General features: G+C 50.1%; 1 protein-coding gene across 1 annotated transcript in view; it reads left to right on the forward strand.

The window, feature by feature from the left end:
- Positions 1-16,246, forward strand: part of SCFD2 (sec1 family domain containing 2) — a 343,673-nt gene that overhangs the window by 58,005 nt on the left and 269,422 nt on the right. The window contains exon 3 of the mRNA XM_002721791.5: positions 1,400-1,527. Coding sequence (XP_002721837.3) covers positions 1,400-1,527 — 128 coding nt within the window. The remainder of the gene's footprint in view (positions 1-1,399; positions 1,528-16,246) is intronic.

Raw genomic sequence — 16,246 nt, forward strand, 5'->3', positions numbered from 1 at the left:
AGTTTCCCTGCAGCCTGCCCGCTCCTCCCCAGACTGGGGTGTAGCTTCTCCCCTGGGCCACCCCGGGTGTGGGGATCCTGCACTTGCTCGTCATTCGCAGTAGAGAGCGTTCCCTCAGGCCCATCCTCCCAGCCAGCGTGGACATCTACGCAAGCGTCAATCCTGGCTTCTATCACACTTTTTAGAGTGATTTCTTTGCTTCTATGTCTGTCTCTTCTTACTGACCAGGTCACTGAAGGCTGGCTTTGTAATCCAGGGCCTGGCCGTATGTAGGGCCTGACCTACAGTTTCCCTGCCCACTTAGATTTCCGAATTTTAGATGCAGAGCGGTTGTGGTGACAGCTTTGATCAGATTAAACGAGAGGAGTGCGTTAAGCAGTGATGGTAGTTTACTGTGGAGACACAGATGATGATGAAAACAACTGCTCTTGAATGAAAGGGGCTTTGTGTGCCAGACGTAAACTCAGTGCTGAAATGTACCATTCCATTGTTCCAGAAGATAGATCTCATTAGCTATGGCTTTAAAACTAATATCTCCACGGATTCATCTTGTAGAACTAAATTTTAAAGATGCATGTAGCCTTGAACTGTGGCCAGCTGGATCCTGGGAGAGTCGGTGGGGCTGGGACGAGGAGAAAAGCTCCTTAGACAGGCACAGACGTCGCCCTTGTTTCTCCGAATTCCGTTTCGAAGGCGCTGCTGCAGATGTGTAGGCTTGGCCCCGTGGCCGAGGTCTCCCGGAAGGAACACTGGACTCATTCATCATGTGGACGTGGCCTGTTGGCGGCTGCGGAGGGCTGGTGGGGGAGCAAGCCGGGGAGGCCGCGTGCGGCGGTGCCGTGAACTGCCACGAGGCCCTCGCTGACTGCCATCGTTCCTGTCTGGGGCCCCGCACGGGAACCTCGGGGCTCTGGGCACTTAGTGCACTCGGGAGGCCTGCCAGTAGGAAGACTTGGACTAACTTTCGAGCAGGGATTCTCACGGCTCATGGCTTTGTGTTTTTTAGACAAGAAAGTACGTTATCTCCAGTTGATAACACTGCTTCCAGTGACTGACAGGTTCATTATATTAGACTTACATGACACTTATGCTCCTCTACCAGTGCGGAATTTCCATAAGTGCAAGATCTTAAAAAATGATTTTTTCTTACAGTTTTCCTTCTTGTGGCACCATATAGCTTTTTTTTTCTTCCCATTTTGGGGGTGCTTGATTTTATTATTCTCTTAATTCTCAGTATTCTGTGCCGGTTAAACAGATTGGATAGTTATAACCCGAATGCGTACAGCCTGTCGGCAGGGACGGCTCCATTAGTGCCGAAGAGCTTGCTCGGGGCTCTTCCAGCCCCATCTGTTAGCCAGTACGAGGTGGTTCTGAAGCTCTGTTTGTGGCTTTGCTGCAGTGACCCGGCCGCCAGAGCCCTCTGGGACGCCCTGCTCAGCGCCAGGCACAAAGAGGCCGTGATGGAAGTGCGGAGACACCTGGTGGAGGCAGCCAGCAGAGAAAACCTGCCCATCAAGATGAGCATGGGTAAGCCGGTTCTCTCCTGCTGAGGCCCGGGCGTGCCGGTTATGCCTGCGTGCGTCGAGGGACGGGGGTGAGCACCTTGCGTGGCAGGACCGGGAAGGCCACGTGCACACTGCCCTCGGGGCTCAGCCACGGCCCCATTGCTTAGACTCAACTTTAGGGACTTGAGGAGAGTTCTTGTTTACAAAGAACGATTCTTTTTGTTTCTTTGTTGATCTAGAATTAACACATTTGCTCTAGAACATCTCTTGTTTTTTTTAAGCTTTATTTATTTTACTTGAAAGAGTTACGCAGAGAGAGAGAGAGAGAGAGAGAGAGAGAGAGGTCTTCCATCTGCTGGTTCACTCCCCAAATGGTTGCAACGGTCGGAGCAGCGCTGATCCAAAGCCAGGAGCTAGGAGCTTCCTCTGGGTCTCCCACACGGGTGCAGGGGCCCAAGGACTTGGGCCATCTTCTACTGCTTTCCCAGGCCACAGCAGAGAGCTGAACAGGAAGTGGAGCAGCCGAGTCTCGAACTGGCGCCCATGTGGGATGCCGGCACTTCAGACCAGGGCGTTAACCCGCTGTGCCACAGTGCCGACCTTCATCTCTCTCTCTCTTTTTTTTTTTTTTTTTTTTAAGATTTATTTATTTTATTTGAAAGGCAGAGTTACTGAGAGGCAGAGGCAGAGAGCGAGAAAGAAAGATCTTCCATCCACTGGTTCACTCCCCAAATGGCCACAATGGCTGGAGCTGGGCTGATCTGAAGCCATGAGCCAGGAGCTTCTTCCGGGTCTCCCATATGGGGAAGGTGCCCAAGGACTTGGGCCATCTTCTACTGCTTTCCCAGGCCAAAGCAGAGAGCTGGATTGGAAGTGGAGCAGCCGGGACTCGAACCGGTGCCCATATGGGACGTCAGCACTGCAGGTGGCAGCTTTACCTGCTATGCCGCAGCGCCGGCCCCAAGAACATCTCTTAGTTCTGTTCCCCTCCTACTGCTCTTTCCCACTTCCTTTCACGCCTCCCCCATTTACAGTGATAAGCTCTTTCCTTGGTTTTGAAGTAATGACTGGACTGCTGTACTGGCAAAGTGCACTGGCTGGCCCTCCCTCTTAGTGTGGGCTGCTGTGGTCCACCCCTCGGAGTGCTATCCTTTATTCCCAGGGCATTACGCACCCCAGGTTTCTCTCTCTCTTTTCACTTCCAGCTTTGTCTTTGGTGTTAAAAGGATATGGTTTTCTTTTTCCTTTTTTTTTTTTTTAATTTTATAGATTTATTTGAGAGAGAGAGGAAGAGAGGGAGAGACAGAGAGAAAGGTCTTCTGTCCGCTGATTTACTTACCAATTAGCCGCCATGTCCAGAGCTATGCCGATCCGGAGCCAGGAGCCAGGAGCCAGGAGCTTCTTCCGTGTTTCCTACACAGGTCCAGGGGCCCAAGGACTTGGGCCATCCTCTATGCTTTTGGAAGCCATAGCAGACCAGGACTTGAACTGGTGCCCATATGGGATGCTGGCGCCACAGGCAGAGATTTATCCCACTACACCACAGCACTGGCCCCAGAAGGATATGAATTTAAAAGGCTTTTCCTTTTGATCAAAAAGTCAGGTTGGGGGCAGTGCTGTGGAGCAGCAGGTTAATGCCCTGGCCTGATGCGCTGGCATCCTGTATGGACCCCAGTTCGAGACCCGGCTGCTCCACTTCTGATCCAGCTCTCTGCTACGGCCTGGGAAAGCAGTAGAACATGGCCCAAGTCCTTGGGCCTCTGCACCCACGTGGGAGACCCGGAGGAGGCCTCTGGCTCCTGGCTTCAGATTGGCCCAGCTCCGGCTGCTGCGGCCAACTGGGGAGTGAACCATCATCGGATGGAGGACCTCTCTCTCTCTCTCTCTCTCTCTCTGCCTCTTCTCTCTCTGTGTAACTCTGACTTTCAAATAAATAAATGAGTCTGAGGGGGCCAGTGTTGTGACATAGCAGGTAAAGTAGCTGCCTGCGGTGCTGGCATGCCCTGTGGGTGCTGATTTGTGTCCTGGCTGGTCCACTTTTAGTCCAGCTCACTGCTAATGTCCTGGGGAAAGCAGCAGAAGGTGGTCAAGTGTTTCAGCCCCTGCCACCCACATGGGAAACACAGAAGAAGCTCCTGGCTTCAGCCTGACTGGGATTGAACCAGCCAAGGGAAGACCTCTCTCCCTCCCTCCCTCCCTCCCTCTCTGTCTCTCTCTCTAACTCTTTCAAATAAATAAATAAATAATTTTTTTTAAGAAACAGAGGAGCACAGAATTGATGTTTTATTTTGATTTTCTATTTTTAAAATTTTCATTTATTTGTTGGAAACACAGAGAGAGATTGGCAGATAGAGAGGAAGAGAGAGAGGGAGAAAGCCCTCATCTGGTTCATTCCCCACGCGCTCACAGTGGCCTGGGCTGACGGGCCAGGAGCTCATCTGGGTCTCCAGGGGGTGGTGTGAGCCCCGTCACCTGAGCGGTCACCTGCTGCCTCCCAGGTGTGCGTTAGCAGGATGGAGTTGCACGTCAAACTCAGCACTCTGATGTGGAACGTGGGCATTTTCACCAGGGTTTAGCTGTCAGTCCAACCTCTTGCCCCCTACTGTTTTGATTTTACAAAAGGAATTTTGGATTCTGGCTCTGTGGCATAGTAGGTTAAGCCTTTGCCTGCAGCACTGGCATCCCAAATGGGTGCCAGTTCAAGATCCGGCTGCTCCTCTTCCAATCTAGCTATGACCTGGGAAAGCAGTAGAAGATGGCCAAGTACTTGGGCCCCTGCACCTGTGTGGGAGACCTGGAAGAAACTCCTGGCTCCTGACTTCAGACTGGCCCAGCTCCAGCTGTTGCACCCAATTGGGGGAGTAAACCAGTAGCTGGAAGACTGACCTCTCTGTCTGTAACTCTGCCTTTTAAATAAATAAGTAAATCGGGGCCGGCACTGTGGCTCACTTGGTTAATCCTCCACCTGTGGCGCCGGCATAAGGCATATGGCCATATGGGCGCCGGTTCTAGTCCCAGGTGCTCCTCTTCCAGTCCAGCTCTCTGCTGTGGCTCGGGAGGGCAGTGGAGGATGGCCCAGGTGCTTGGGTCCCTGCACCCGTGTGGTAGACCAGAAGGAAGCACCTGGCTCCTGGCTTTAGATCGGTGCAGTGCTGGCCATGGCAGCCATTTGGAGCGTGAACCAATGGAGGGAGGACCCCTCTCTCTGTCTCTCTGTCTCACTGTCTGTGACTCTATCTGTCAAATAAATAAAAGAGATTTATTTTTTATTTATTTGACAGGCAGAGTTAGACAGTGAGAGAGAGAGAGACAGAGAGAAAGGTCTTCCTTCCGTTGGTTCACCCCACAAATGGCTGCTATGGCCACGCGCTGCGCTGATCTGAAGCCAGGAGCCAGGTGCTCCTCCTGGTCTCCCATGCAGGTGCAGGGCCCAAGCACTTGGGCCATCCTCCACTGCCCTCCCGGGCCACAGCAGAGAGCTGGACTGGAAGAGGAGCAACCTGGACTAGAACCAGTTCCCACATGGGATGCTGGCTCTGCAGGTGGAGGAGTAACCTACTGCGCCACGGTGCCGGCTCCATAAATAAATCTTTAAAAAAAATAAGAAAAGAAAAGGAATTTGCCTTTTTATTTGCAGTTTTAAAAACTATGCTAAATGATTTTATTAACAGAGAAATATTTCAGTATGTATACTGAGTCTTATCACAGAGTTTGTTTTTGGAAATGTGCAAAAAACTTCCATGTTTTAAAAACCATCTGCAGTCTGCCCCTCGGTGCCCCTCGGACACCGCTCGGCACTGTCCTGGGTGGGGCCTTCTCTCTGCCGAGACTCAGCCCGTCTCGAGGTACTCACGGGTGCGAGTCAGTCTCTCAGCCTTTGGAGAAGGCTGTGGAAATAGCTGGGAGGAAGCAGTCACCGGATCCCAGTAGGAAAAGGCGCCATGATTGTAGCGGGCTGGGCACTGTCTGTGAGGGCTCTGAGGAGCCTGGGAGGGTGGGAGAGAGGAGAGCTACATCTCCTGATCCCTTACGGTCTGCCAGGGCCTCCTGGTGAGATTCCGTGAGATAGGAATCCCACTTTTCAGATAAGGAAACTGCAGCAGAGGACAATGAAGTGTGCTGCCAGCTGTGTATCTGATAAGGAGCCGGGCCTGCGGGCTGTTTGTTTATGCCGTCCTCCTGCCTCTGTAGAACCAGTGCCGCAGCCCTGCATGTTGGTTTGGAGCAGGAACCAGGCTGATGCTGGGCGCCTGTCCTGAAACTTCATTAGTAGCTCTGGTTCCCTCCCTGCTCCCCTTTCCTCCGTTCTTCGCTTCCACAGTCCTGGGTACCGGGACCTCGTGCCAGCGTGTTACCGAATTCCTTACTGTGTGGGAGCAAGAGCTGCTGCATACTTAGAGCAGGGAAAGGGGGAATGTGCAGGGTCTTTTTTTTTTTTTTTTTTTAATATTTATGTATTTGTTTGAAAGTCAGAGTTACACAGAGAGGAGGAGAGGCAGAGAGAGAGAGAGAGAGAGAGAGAGAGAGAGAGAGAGAGAGGTCTTCCATCCGCTGGCTCACTCCCCAGTTGGCTGTAATGGCCGGAACTGCACCTATCCAAAGCCAGGAGCCAGGAGCTTCCTCTGTATCCTCCACGCAGGTGCAGGGGTCCAAGCACTTGGGCCATCCTCCACTGTTTTCCCAGGCCACAGCAGAGAGCTGGACTGGAAGTGGAGCAGCCGGGACTGGAACCGGTGCCCATGGGACGCCTGCACTGTAGGCGGTGGCTTTACCTGCTTTGCCACAGCACCGGCCCCTGCACAGGGTCTTGATGATGGGGTTAATTTGTTTTGTGTTTCAGTGATAGAACCTGGCGATGCTATCACAGAGCATGAATCAGTTTTTATTGCTCATTTCAGGGCTCTTAAAAGATCAACAAACTTACTTTTCTAAAGGGCAGTGTCTTCTAACAACAATCAGAGCCCGACATTTTTTAAAAAGCATGAGTAGCCCCATAAGGAATTCAAATTTAAATGTTTTTCTGTCAACCAAATAAAAAAGGTAAAATGGTTTGCTTTATTTCAAAACACCAGACATTGGGGTGAAGTGAGGAGAAAAAAAGAAAGAAGGGAAGAAGCAGATGTCTGTTAGCAGCCTTTTATTGCAGGCAGAACCCAAGAGCTTGGCCCCAAGCGCCCTCTCTCCGAGTGCCAGCACCGTGCCGCTGCCCGTCTCTGCTTCGTGTCACAGGCCAGGATTTCTCGTGTCTCTCTTGGCCATAGACAAATATCCATGTGGCCGTGACCAGTAAGACAGCGACCTGTAAGCCTTACATATAATAAAACATTGATATTTGCAAGCGGGTTATCATTTGGCTTATCCTAAAACACTCACGCTGCGCAATCCTAAGGGCTGGAATGCTTCTCATAGCAGTGTTCTCAGCTACGAAATGTACTTTAAACAATGACTCTTTCCCCAGCCCCTGCTGTAAATTCTACTGAAGTGTAAATTTTTCTGACTGAGACAGAGGCTTCTGGTGTTTTTGAGACACTGAGCAGATTTTAATTCTAGTCTGAGGATTCACTCGCGTTTAAATTCACTGAGAGGGATCCCTGGATGGAGGCCTCAGCTCTAAATATAAAAGTTCTTAGTACAAAGTAAGTTCACATTAAAACATTATGAGCACCAAGGGAAATAAACATCATTCTCTTAAAGGATAAAAGTTTAATTGCTAAAATGAAAAAAAAATCATTTTATCACAGCAGTATAAACACCTGCCATGTCTCTGAGAGCTTGTTATTAAATTGTCAGCTAACTAAGTAGATAGGTTCCAGAAAAGTGACTTTTACAGCTCGGAAAGTAAATTGTGTTTTTCCCACCGGCTTTCATAATGAAAAATGTGTTCTGAACGGGAAGCACAAATGGACCCCAGGAAATGCGTTTGTTTGAATCAGAAGCGGCCGCTCGCAGGGAGTGAATGGAGACGGCCGTCGCTCGCTCGGCAGCCCTGTCTCTGGAAGACTGCGGTGGCCGAGGTCCACACCGGCTTCGGCCGTGGCTCTCTGCAGACAGACGGAGCTCACTCCCGTGTACGACCATGACAGGAAGCTGCTGTTAGAGCTGGACGAGACACGTCTGTTTACGATGCCGTCTGCATTGCTTGCTGCGGCCTCTGCTTCTTCGCTGGCTTGCTGATTAATCCAGTGCAGTTTGGCTCCTGGCCTTGTTGACTGAATTCCTGGGAAATTCGTTCTTTCCACTGCATTTGTTTCCGCTTTCTGTTGAATCTGTCTCTTCCGATAACAAGTCTTTCTTTATGTACAGTCGACAGTCGTTCAGCTTCGGTCAGGTTCAGTTGCCTCCTCGCTGATCGCTCACCACCCCCAGCCCTGGGTCACCTTGACTGTGGGGTCTGGAACCCCCAGACCTCCCTGGTCACACCTGATGGACAGGTCTCTCGAGCTGCATTTCTAGACAGGAGCCTGATCCATTACATCATGATACTTCTTTGTGTTTTTTTTTTTTTTTTTTTTCTTTTTTCTTTTCCTTGTTTTGAGAAAGAGAGAGACAGAGACCTGCCACACTGCACCACGCTGAGCCAAGGGCCAGGAACTAAATCCAAGCCTCTCACCTGGGTGGCTGGGACCCAGCTACCTGAAACATTGCCTGCTGCCTCCCAGGGTGTGCATTGCAGGCAATGAACTGGGAGCAGAGCCAGAACTGGAATCCGGGCACTCTGATGTGGGGCGTGGGCATCCAACGCAGGTCTTACCTGATACACCCAGTGTGTGCTCCAGTACTTTTTATTTTTAGAGATTTATTTATTTGTTTGAAAGGCAGAGTTACAGAGAAGCAGAGGCAGAGAGGAGAGAGAGAGAGAGAGAGAGACAGACAGACAGACAGACAAGTCTTCCATCTGCTGGTTCACTCCCCAGATTCCCCAGATGGCTGCAACAGCCAGAGCTGGGCCAGTCTGAAGCCAGGAGCCAGGAGCTTCCTCCGGGTCTCCCATGCAAATTCAGGGGCCCAAGGACTTGGGTCATCTTCCATTGCTTTCCCATAGCAGAAAGCTGGATTGGAAGTGGAGTGGCCGAGACTTGAACTGGTGCCCATGTGGCACACTGGCACCACAGACTGGGGCTTCAACCTGCTGCACCACAATGCCAGCCCCTCCTGTACTTTTTAATTTGCTTTGATGTCCTAGTTCTGGGCACCCCAGTGTCAGCCTTAGCAGCTCACCACCATTTGTCTTTTGAATTACGTGTGATGAGTTCTTTGTGAAGACAAGCCTTTCCCTCCTTTTGTCGTCACAGTTGTCTCCAGTTCTGAGCCCTGGTTTGTTAACGTCTTTCCTAAAGTGTGAATTCCAGGGCTGAGCAGCGATGGGCTGTTCTGTTTTGGACTGTGCACTTTTCTTAATGAAGCTCCATGTAAGGTTTTGTTTGTTTGTTTCCCATCAATGCCGTACCCCCAGCCATTTCCCACTCTCAACGTTTAGCAACACTGGCCTTGAAACACAGCCGTAAATCAGGCATTTCTTGGGTGTATACTTTCCCGCCACATGATCGAGAGTGCTCCACTTCCTGCTTTTGGTCCTTGAGTTCGTCCTGTGGTGGCTGGGCTGGCAGCTGCATTTTGATCGCAGTTATAACTGTTGTCTTCGTCAAGGGGTGGGAAGATGGGGAACTTGCCAAACTGCAAAAAGCAATAGATTAGAACCAATAAGAGTAGCACAGCCTGTGATGCTCGTGTTAGCTGACTGACAGAAGATCAGAAAGTCTGGGTGCCTCCCGGGGCTCGCCTGCTCTGGTGGTTAACTTCTGCACGCCCTCGTCTGCGTTTGCTGCGAGTACAGTCTGGGGACCGGGGCAGGGGTTGAATTTTTCTGAACTTCTGGGTGATGACAGCGTTTTGCAGTTTTCTCATTTAGTCCTGTGAGCTTGTTGCCTTTCACTCCTGTCTCACAGATGAGGGAAACTGAGGCCCAGCCAGGGTAAGCTTCTTTCCCAGCATTCCTGCACCTGCTGTCGCCATCTCCCTCCGCGTCAGGCCACAGTCTGCCTTCCGGCCGGCCCCTGCTGGGCTTGGCTGTAACGGGTGCTGCGGGGGACTGCGAGGCCGGAGGTGAAGAAGCAACTCGCCCTGTCCTGTGGGTGCCCTGGGCCCTTTCCCTCTGCTTCCTGTAGCAGCCAGGTCCAGTTTGCAGTCTTCCACCACCCGCACAACCCATCTCACACCCCCAACCCCTGAGAGAGGCCAGCCCAGCTGAGCAGCTGTTCCCTGAGGGCCAGGGTGCAGCTCACAGGTCCCCAGGTTCATGAGTCACTGCAGCTCCAGCCTGCTGGGTTTGTTCTCTCCGTGCTGCTGGTGCTGGCTGCTGCACGGTCGCTGCCTCCCCAGAGTACCCATCCTCTCAGCCGCCCGGCTACCTTTCCTCTGGAATAGCCGGTGTGTGGGCCTCCACGACCAGGCAGCCGCGAGTGAGCCAGGGAGCAGCGCTGGCTCTGCTCGACTCCGGCCTCAGGCCTCTTTCTAGGTGGAGGGGTCAGACTGGGGCGGGAGCCGCAGCCGTACAGCTGGACACACGGGATGACTGCCCACTCCCCTGCCCTGCAAAGCCTCTGATGGTTGCAGCTGCCTCAAGATAGCCTCGGAACGCCTGAGCACGACTCGTAAAGTCCGCTGCCTTGTAGCCTCACCTCTAGCAGAGTGTCACCATCTGCTCCACTCTCCTTTCTCCAGCGTGAACTTCCAGATCCAGGTCTCTGGTGCCTCGGCCCGAAATGCTTCCATCTGGTTGTTCTCCATGTCCACTGCCCGGCCTTCTCCACCTATGCCACTGGAGGCCGAGCCTGTGGGTGGCTCTGCCAGCTCGGCTGACCTTGCCCGTCGCTTGCATTTGCCAGCCGGAGGCATGGGCAGGGCATGTTGGGGGCAGGGAGGGGAGAACAGCCAGGCGGCTGTTTCCCGGCTTCTTCCCAGCAGGACGCCTTGGTCGCGTCCCTCTACCCTTCCCTGTTGGCTTTCTGTTTCTATTAAGTATTTATTTATTATTTGGAAGAGACGAGAGAGAGAAAGAGAGAGAGAGAGAGAGAGAGAGATTGATTGAGAGATTTCCCATCTGCTGATTTACCTGCCAAACGGCTGCAATAGCCCAGTCTGGACCAAGTCAAAACCAGGAGCCAGGAACTCCGTCTTGATCTCCAGTGTGAGTGGCAGGGACTGAGGTGTGTGAGCCCTGATGCGCAGCAGGAAGCTGGATTGGAAGAGGAGGCGGGACTCCAGCCCAGTCAGCGGCTCACCTTGCTGCAGCTCAACACCTGCCCCCTCTGTGGCATTCTTTATCACTCTTGCTTAGCTCACACTCTTAATTTTCCCTGTTTGATTGAATATAACAAAATCAAGTAACACCTTGGTATTATTAGTTTAAAACACTTAAAATTATTCTTTATTAGAGAAAGAGAGATTATGAGAGATTGAGAATGCACTTATCCTCTGGTTCACTCCCCGACTGTACAGACGGCTGGGGCTGGACCAGGGCTGAAGCCAGGAGCCAGGATCTCAGTCCAGGTCTCCCATGTGGGAGGCAGGAAACCAGTTATTTGAGTCATCACTGCTTCCTCCCCCAGTCTGCATTAATAGGAAGCTGGAATCAGGGGCTATGGCTAGGAGTTGACGCCAGGTCCTTTGATGTGGGGCACAGATGTCTTAAGAATTAGAAAAAGCACCCACTCTCTGAAAATAGTTTTGACTTTGCTGATGACCTGAAAGTGACTCGGAGACAGGCTGGAGGACGTCTTTGGGAATGATTATTTAAAAGGACGCCATATTCTCTGGGGTTTGAGATTGGAACAATTTCTTAGGGATCGCTGGAGTCACAGTTGGATGTGCAAAAGGAGGGAAAGCTCGCTAATGTTTTCTGTATATTGTCCATACACGGAGGTAATAGGCCATTTCATTCATTCAAAGCATAATTATTCTATGTGCTTAAAGTCTCTTACGTTCTCCTAGACATACAGAATATTTTGTGGGGCCGGCACTGTGGTGTAGTGATCTAAGCCACAGTCGGTAGCACTGCATCCCGTATGGGCACCAGTGTGAGTCCCAGCTGTTCCACGTCAGATCTAGCTCCCTGCTAATGGCCTGCGAAAACAGTGCAAGACAGCCCAAGTGCTTAGGCCCCTGGGAGAAGCTCCTGGCTTTGGCCTGGCCCAGCCATGCCTGTTGCAGACATCTGGGGAATGAACCAGTGGATGGAAGATGTTCATTCTCTCTCTCTCTCTCTCTCTTTCTCTTTAACTCTAACTCTACCTTTAAAATAGGTAAGATGAATCTTTAAAATATCAAAAACAATATTTTGCTTTCAAATGAACAAGTTGTTTCTCTGTGTGCAAAAAGAAGCTTTTAGTACTTGCCAACCTGGCAATGGTAGTGAGATGATTTATGTGAAACATGGGGTTTTTAAAATTCAAGGTGACTGGGGCTGGTGCTGTGGTGCAGCAGGTTAACTCCCTGACCTGAAGTGCCAGCATCCCATATGGGCATCGGTTTGAGTCCCAGCTGCTCCACTTCCAGTCAAGCTCTCTGCTATGGCCAGGGAAAGTAGTGGAAGATGGCCTAAGTCCTTGGGCCCCTGCACCCATTTGAGATACCCAGAAGAGGCTCCTGGCTCCTGGCTTCAGATCAGCGCAGCTCTGGCCGTTGTGGCCAATTGGGGAATGAACCAGCGGATGGAAACCTCTCTCTCTATCTCTCTCTCCCTCTCCCTCTCTCTGCCTCTCCTCTAACTCTGACTTTCAAATAAAAATACATCTTAAAAAATAATATTCAAGGTGATCTTTGAAACAAGGATACAACATGATGACATTATTATCTCCTCGGGGGGAGGGAGATAAGGCACATTATCAAAGTGATGACAGGTTTCTCTGATGTAGGATTTGTTCCCTGTCATCTTGAGAAATGGGTGGCTGCAGAGGTGGTTTCTAAGGGCTGGTAGAGGTTTGGATTTAGTTCCTGTGACTTTGTTGAAGCCCACTTAGTGCATTTCTAGAGGAAATCCATGTGATACTTGGTCACTGAAGGAGAGACGGTGGACTGAAGAAGAGCGTTGAAGCCAGAGCCCTTGCGGGATTCGTCCGTTCAGGGGATACGAGGAAGAGGAGACTGGAGAACCACGGTCAGAGGAGCTGTCCCTGAGTTGTGGTCAGCGGCGAGTCCTGAACAGTGCTTTCCTGGCCGCCTCTGCTCTCTGCCTCCTCCTCTGCAGGCCGGCAGCCTGATGCTAACATCTCGTGAGCATCCATCCTCTGCCTCCATGCTTTTCAACGATTGTTCCGTATTTCTTTTTTTAGCACATTTTTCTGACATAGAATGTTTCTGGCACACAATATGAAAATTCCAAACCTGTGAACAGTATGATGATTAAGTCAGGGTTATTAGCATTTCCATCTTCTCCAGCGTTAACTGTTTCCATGTGTTGAGAACCTTTGGATTCTTTCCTGTTCTAGTTATTTGAGCGTATCTAATTGTGGTGGGCTGCACTGGGCTATGGAACCCCAGAATGAATTCCTGCTACCTGATTGTGTTTGGCACCCTCTCCATCCCCACCATCGCCCTCCTCAGTTCCCAGCGAGCTTTGCTCCCTGTCCTCTCCTGCGACAGCAGTCTTCCTGGCTTCCACAACGAGGGAGGACACGCAGAGGTCGTCTCTGTGCCTGGCTTGTTTCACTGAGTTGAGTGACAGGCCTTCATTCATTCCTGCAGCTGAGTACTCTCCCATTGTGGATACACACCACATTTTCTTTGTCCATGCGTTGTTGGTGGTGCTTTGGTGGATTACCTTAGCTGTTGCGAACAGTGCTGCAATAAGTGGTAGAACTTCACGTAGCTCTTTGATAGGACTTCAGTTCTTTTGGATACTTAACTGGTAGTAACATTGCTGGGCTGTTCTGTAGGTAGATTTTTAGTGGTTTGAGGAAACTTCACACTGTTTCCATGTGGCTGTACTTATTTACAGTGTGTTAAACAGTCTCCTTTCTATGTATTCTAACCAGCATTTGATATTTTTTGCCTTTGTTTTAAGAAAATAATTGATTTGAAAGATAGATTAACAGACAGGGAGAGACATACACAGAGAGAGACAGAGTTGTCTTCCATCCAAATGACTTTAACAGCCAGGTCTGGGCCAGGCTAATGCCAGGAGCCAGAAACTCCATGTAGGGCTCTCATGTGGGTGGCAAGGAGCCATGGACTTGAGCCATCCTCCACTGCTTTCCCAGGCACAATCGCAGGGAGCTGGGTCGGAAGTGCAGCAGCTGGGACTTGAACCTGTGCCCATGTGGGATGCTGGCGTTGCAGGTGACAGCTTGACCCTCCTTGCCACAGTGCAGGCCAGCCGCCCCCATGTTTTTTACCTCTTTGAGAATAACCATTCTTACTGGGGTGATGGTGATTTCTCATTACGGTCTTGATTTGCATTTTCCTAATGACTAGCAGTGTTCAGCATTTTTTCATACTTGATGGCCATTTGTATGTCTTCTTTGGAGCAATGTGTGTTTAGATCATTGCCTGTTTTTAACATTGGATTATTACTATTTTTTTTGCTGTTGAATTGTGAGTTCTTTATATGGCCCAGAAAATAATGCCTGTCGGGGGGATAGTTCATAGGTGGTTCCTCCCATCCTGTCTCTTGTCTCTTCATCCTGGTGTTTCTTCTTAGTTGGATGCATTCCTGTGTGTCCTTTTTCACTTTGGTTGCTTGTACTTTTGGTGTCTGAAAAGTCGTCATCTAAACAAATGTCCTGAGGTGTTTCCTTTTTACTTTCTTCTATACGTTTCAAAGGATCAGAGATTAAACTTAGATCTTTGATGCATTTTGAGTTTATTTTCATATAGGGTAAGAGGGATCAAGTTTTGTTATTCTGATAAACCTTCAGTTTTCTCATCATTATTTATTGACTGTTCTCTGTCAAACATCAGGTGGCTGCGTGCGCATGGATCACCGTGTGAGCTCTTTATTCTGTGCCATTGGCCTGTGTGTCTGATTTTTGCCAATACCATGCTTTGTTGGTTACTACAGCTTTGGAGTGTGTTTTGAAGTCAAGTACTGTGATGTCCCAGCTTGGTTCTTCTTATGCAGGATTGCTTTTGCTTTAACTATTCTGGCTCTTTTGTGGTTCTATATGATTTTTAGGATTGTTTTTCTATTTTTGTGAAAAATGTCATTAGTATTTTGATAGCGATTGCATTGAAATCTTAGAGAAAACACATAGGTTTTCACTTTTTTTTTTTTTACAGATTTATTTATTTTGTTTGAAAGAGTTACAGAGAGAGAAGGAGAGGCAGAGAGAGAGAGAGAGAGAGAGAGGTCTTCCATCTGCTGGTTCACTCCCTAAATGGCCACAATGGCTGAAGCTGCACCAATATGAAGCCAGGAGCCAGGAGCTTCTTCTGGGTCTCCCACGTGTGTGCAGGGACCCAAGCACTTGGGCCATCTTCTACTGCTTTCCCAGGCTATTGCTTCACCCCCAAGTTGGCTGCAATGGCTGGAGCTGCACTGATCCAAAGCCAGGAGCCAGGAGCTTCTTCCAGGTCTCCCACATGGGTACAGGGGACCAAAGACGTGGGCCATCTTCTACTGCTTTCCCAGGCCACAGCAGAGAGCTGGATCGGAAGTGGAGCAGCCAGGACTCACACTGGCACCCATATGGGATGCCGATTCTGCAGGCGGTGGCTAAACTCTCTACGCCACAGTGTCGGCCCCAGGTGTTCACTTTTCAGTTTCATTTGGCTACAGGTTTGTCAAACGTAGCCTTTATTATGTCGAGGTATATTTCTTCTATAACTCTGTTGCTGAGTTTTTAATCATGAAGGGAGGCTTGTCTGAAGACATGCTTTTTCTGCGTTTACTGAGACACTCATATGGTGTTTGTCCTTTGTTCTGTCGAGCTGCATTTACATTTGTTGATTTCCATAGCTGAGCCGTCCTTGCAAGCCCAGGGTAAATCCCACTTGATCATGTTATATGCTCTTTTGGATGTCTTTTGGATTTGATTTGCTACTATTTGGTTAAGAATCTTTACATCTATGGTCATCAGGGATATTGGTCCATAATTTGTGTGTGTGTCATTGTCTTGTTTTGGTATCAGGATAATAGTGACCTTGTGGAGAATTTTTGAGAGACTTCCTTTTCAATTTTTGGGACTAGTTCTAGGAAATTGGAATTAGTGCTTGAAGTGTTTTGTATAATTCGGATGTAAAGCCATTATGCCCTGAAATGTTTCTTCCATGAGAGACTTTTTTTAATGGCAAAGAAGAGATTTACTTAGCTCATGGTTTTATGTTCAAGGCCAGGGCGCTGACATCAGCTCAGTTCTGGTGAGGACCCTCTCTGTGGCTGCATCACATCCGATTGGGTTACAGTGGTGGGAGTGTGTGAGGGCAAGCGCTTTGTCTGAAATAGGAGCAGCGGGAGTGGAGGGCCCAGGCTGCTCCTCTGTAACAGCACTCTTGGGAGCACTGTGAGGTGTTCTGGGAGGACCTCCTTCTGAGTGCACGTCCCCACCGGGCCCCTGCTCTTACGAGTCCCCCCTCACTTCCCAAATGGCCACCATAGCCAGGACTGAGCCAGGCTAACGCCAGGAGCCAGGAGCTCCATCCAGGCTTCCCATGTGGGTGGCTGTCTGCTGCTGCCTTCCCAAGCGTGTTCGCAGGAAGCTGGCATCCCAGGCAGCGGATTAACCTGCTGTGCCACAGTACTGGCC

Source organism: Oryctolagus cuniculus, chromosome 8, assembly GCF_964237555.1.
Source record: "Oryctolagus cuniculus chromosome 8, mOryCun1.1, whole genome shotgun sequence".
NCBI lineage: Eukaryota > Metazoa > Chordata > Mammalia > Lagomorpha > Leporidae > Oryctolagus > Oryctolagus cuniculus.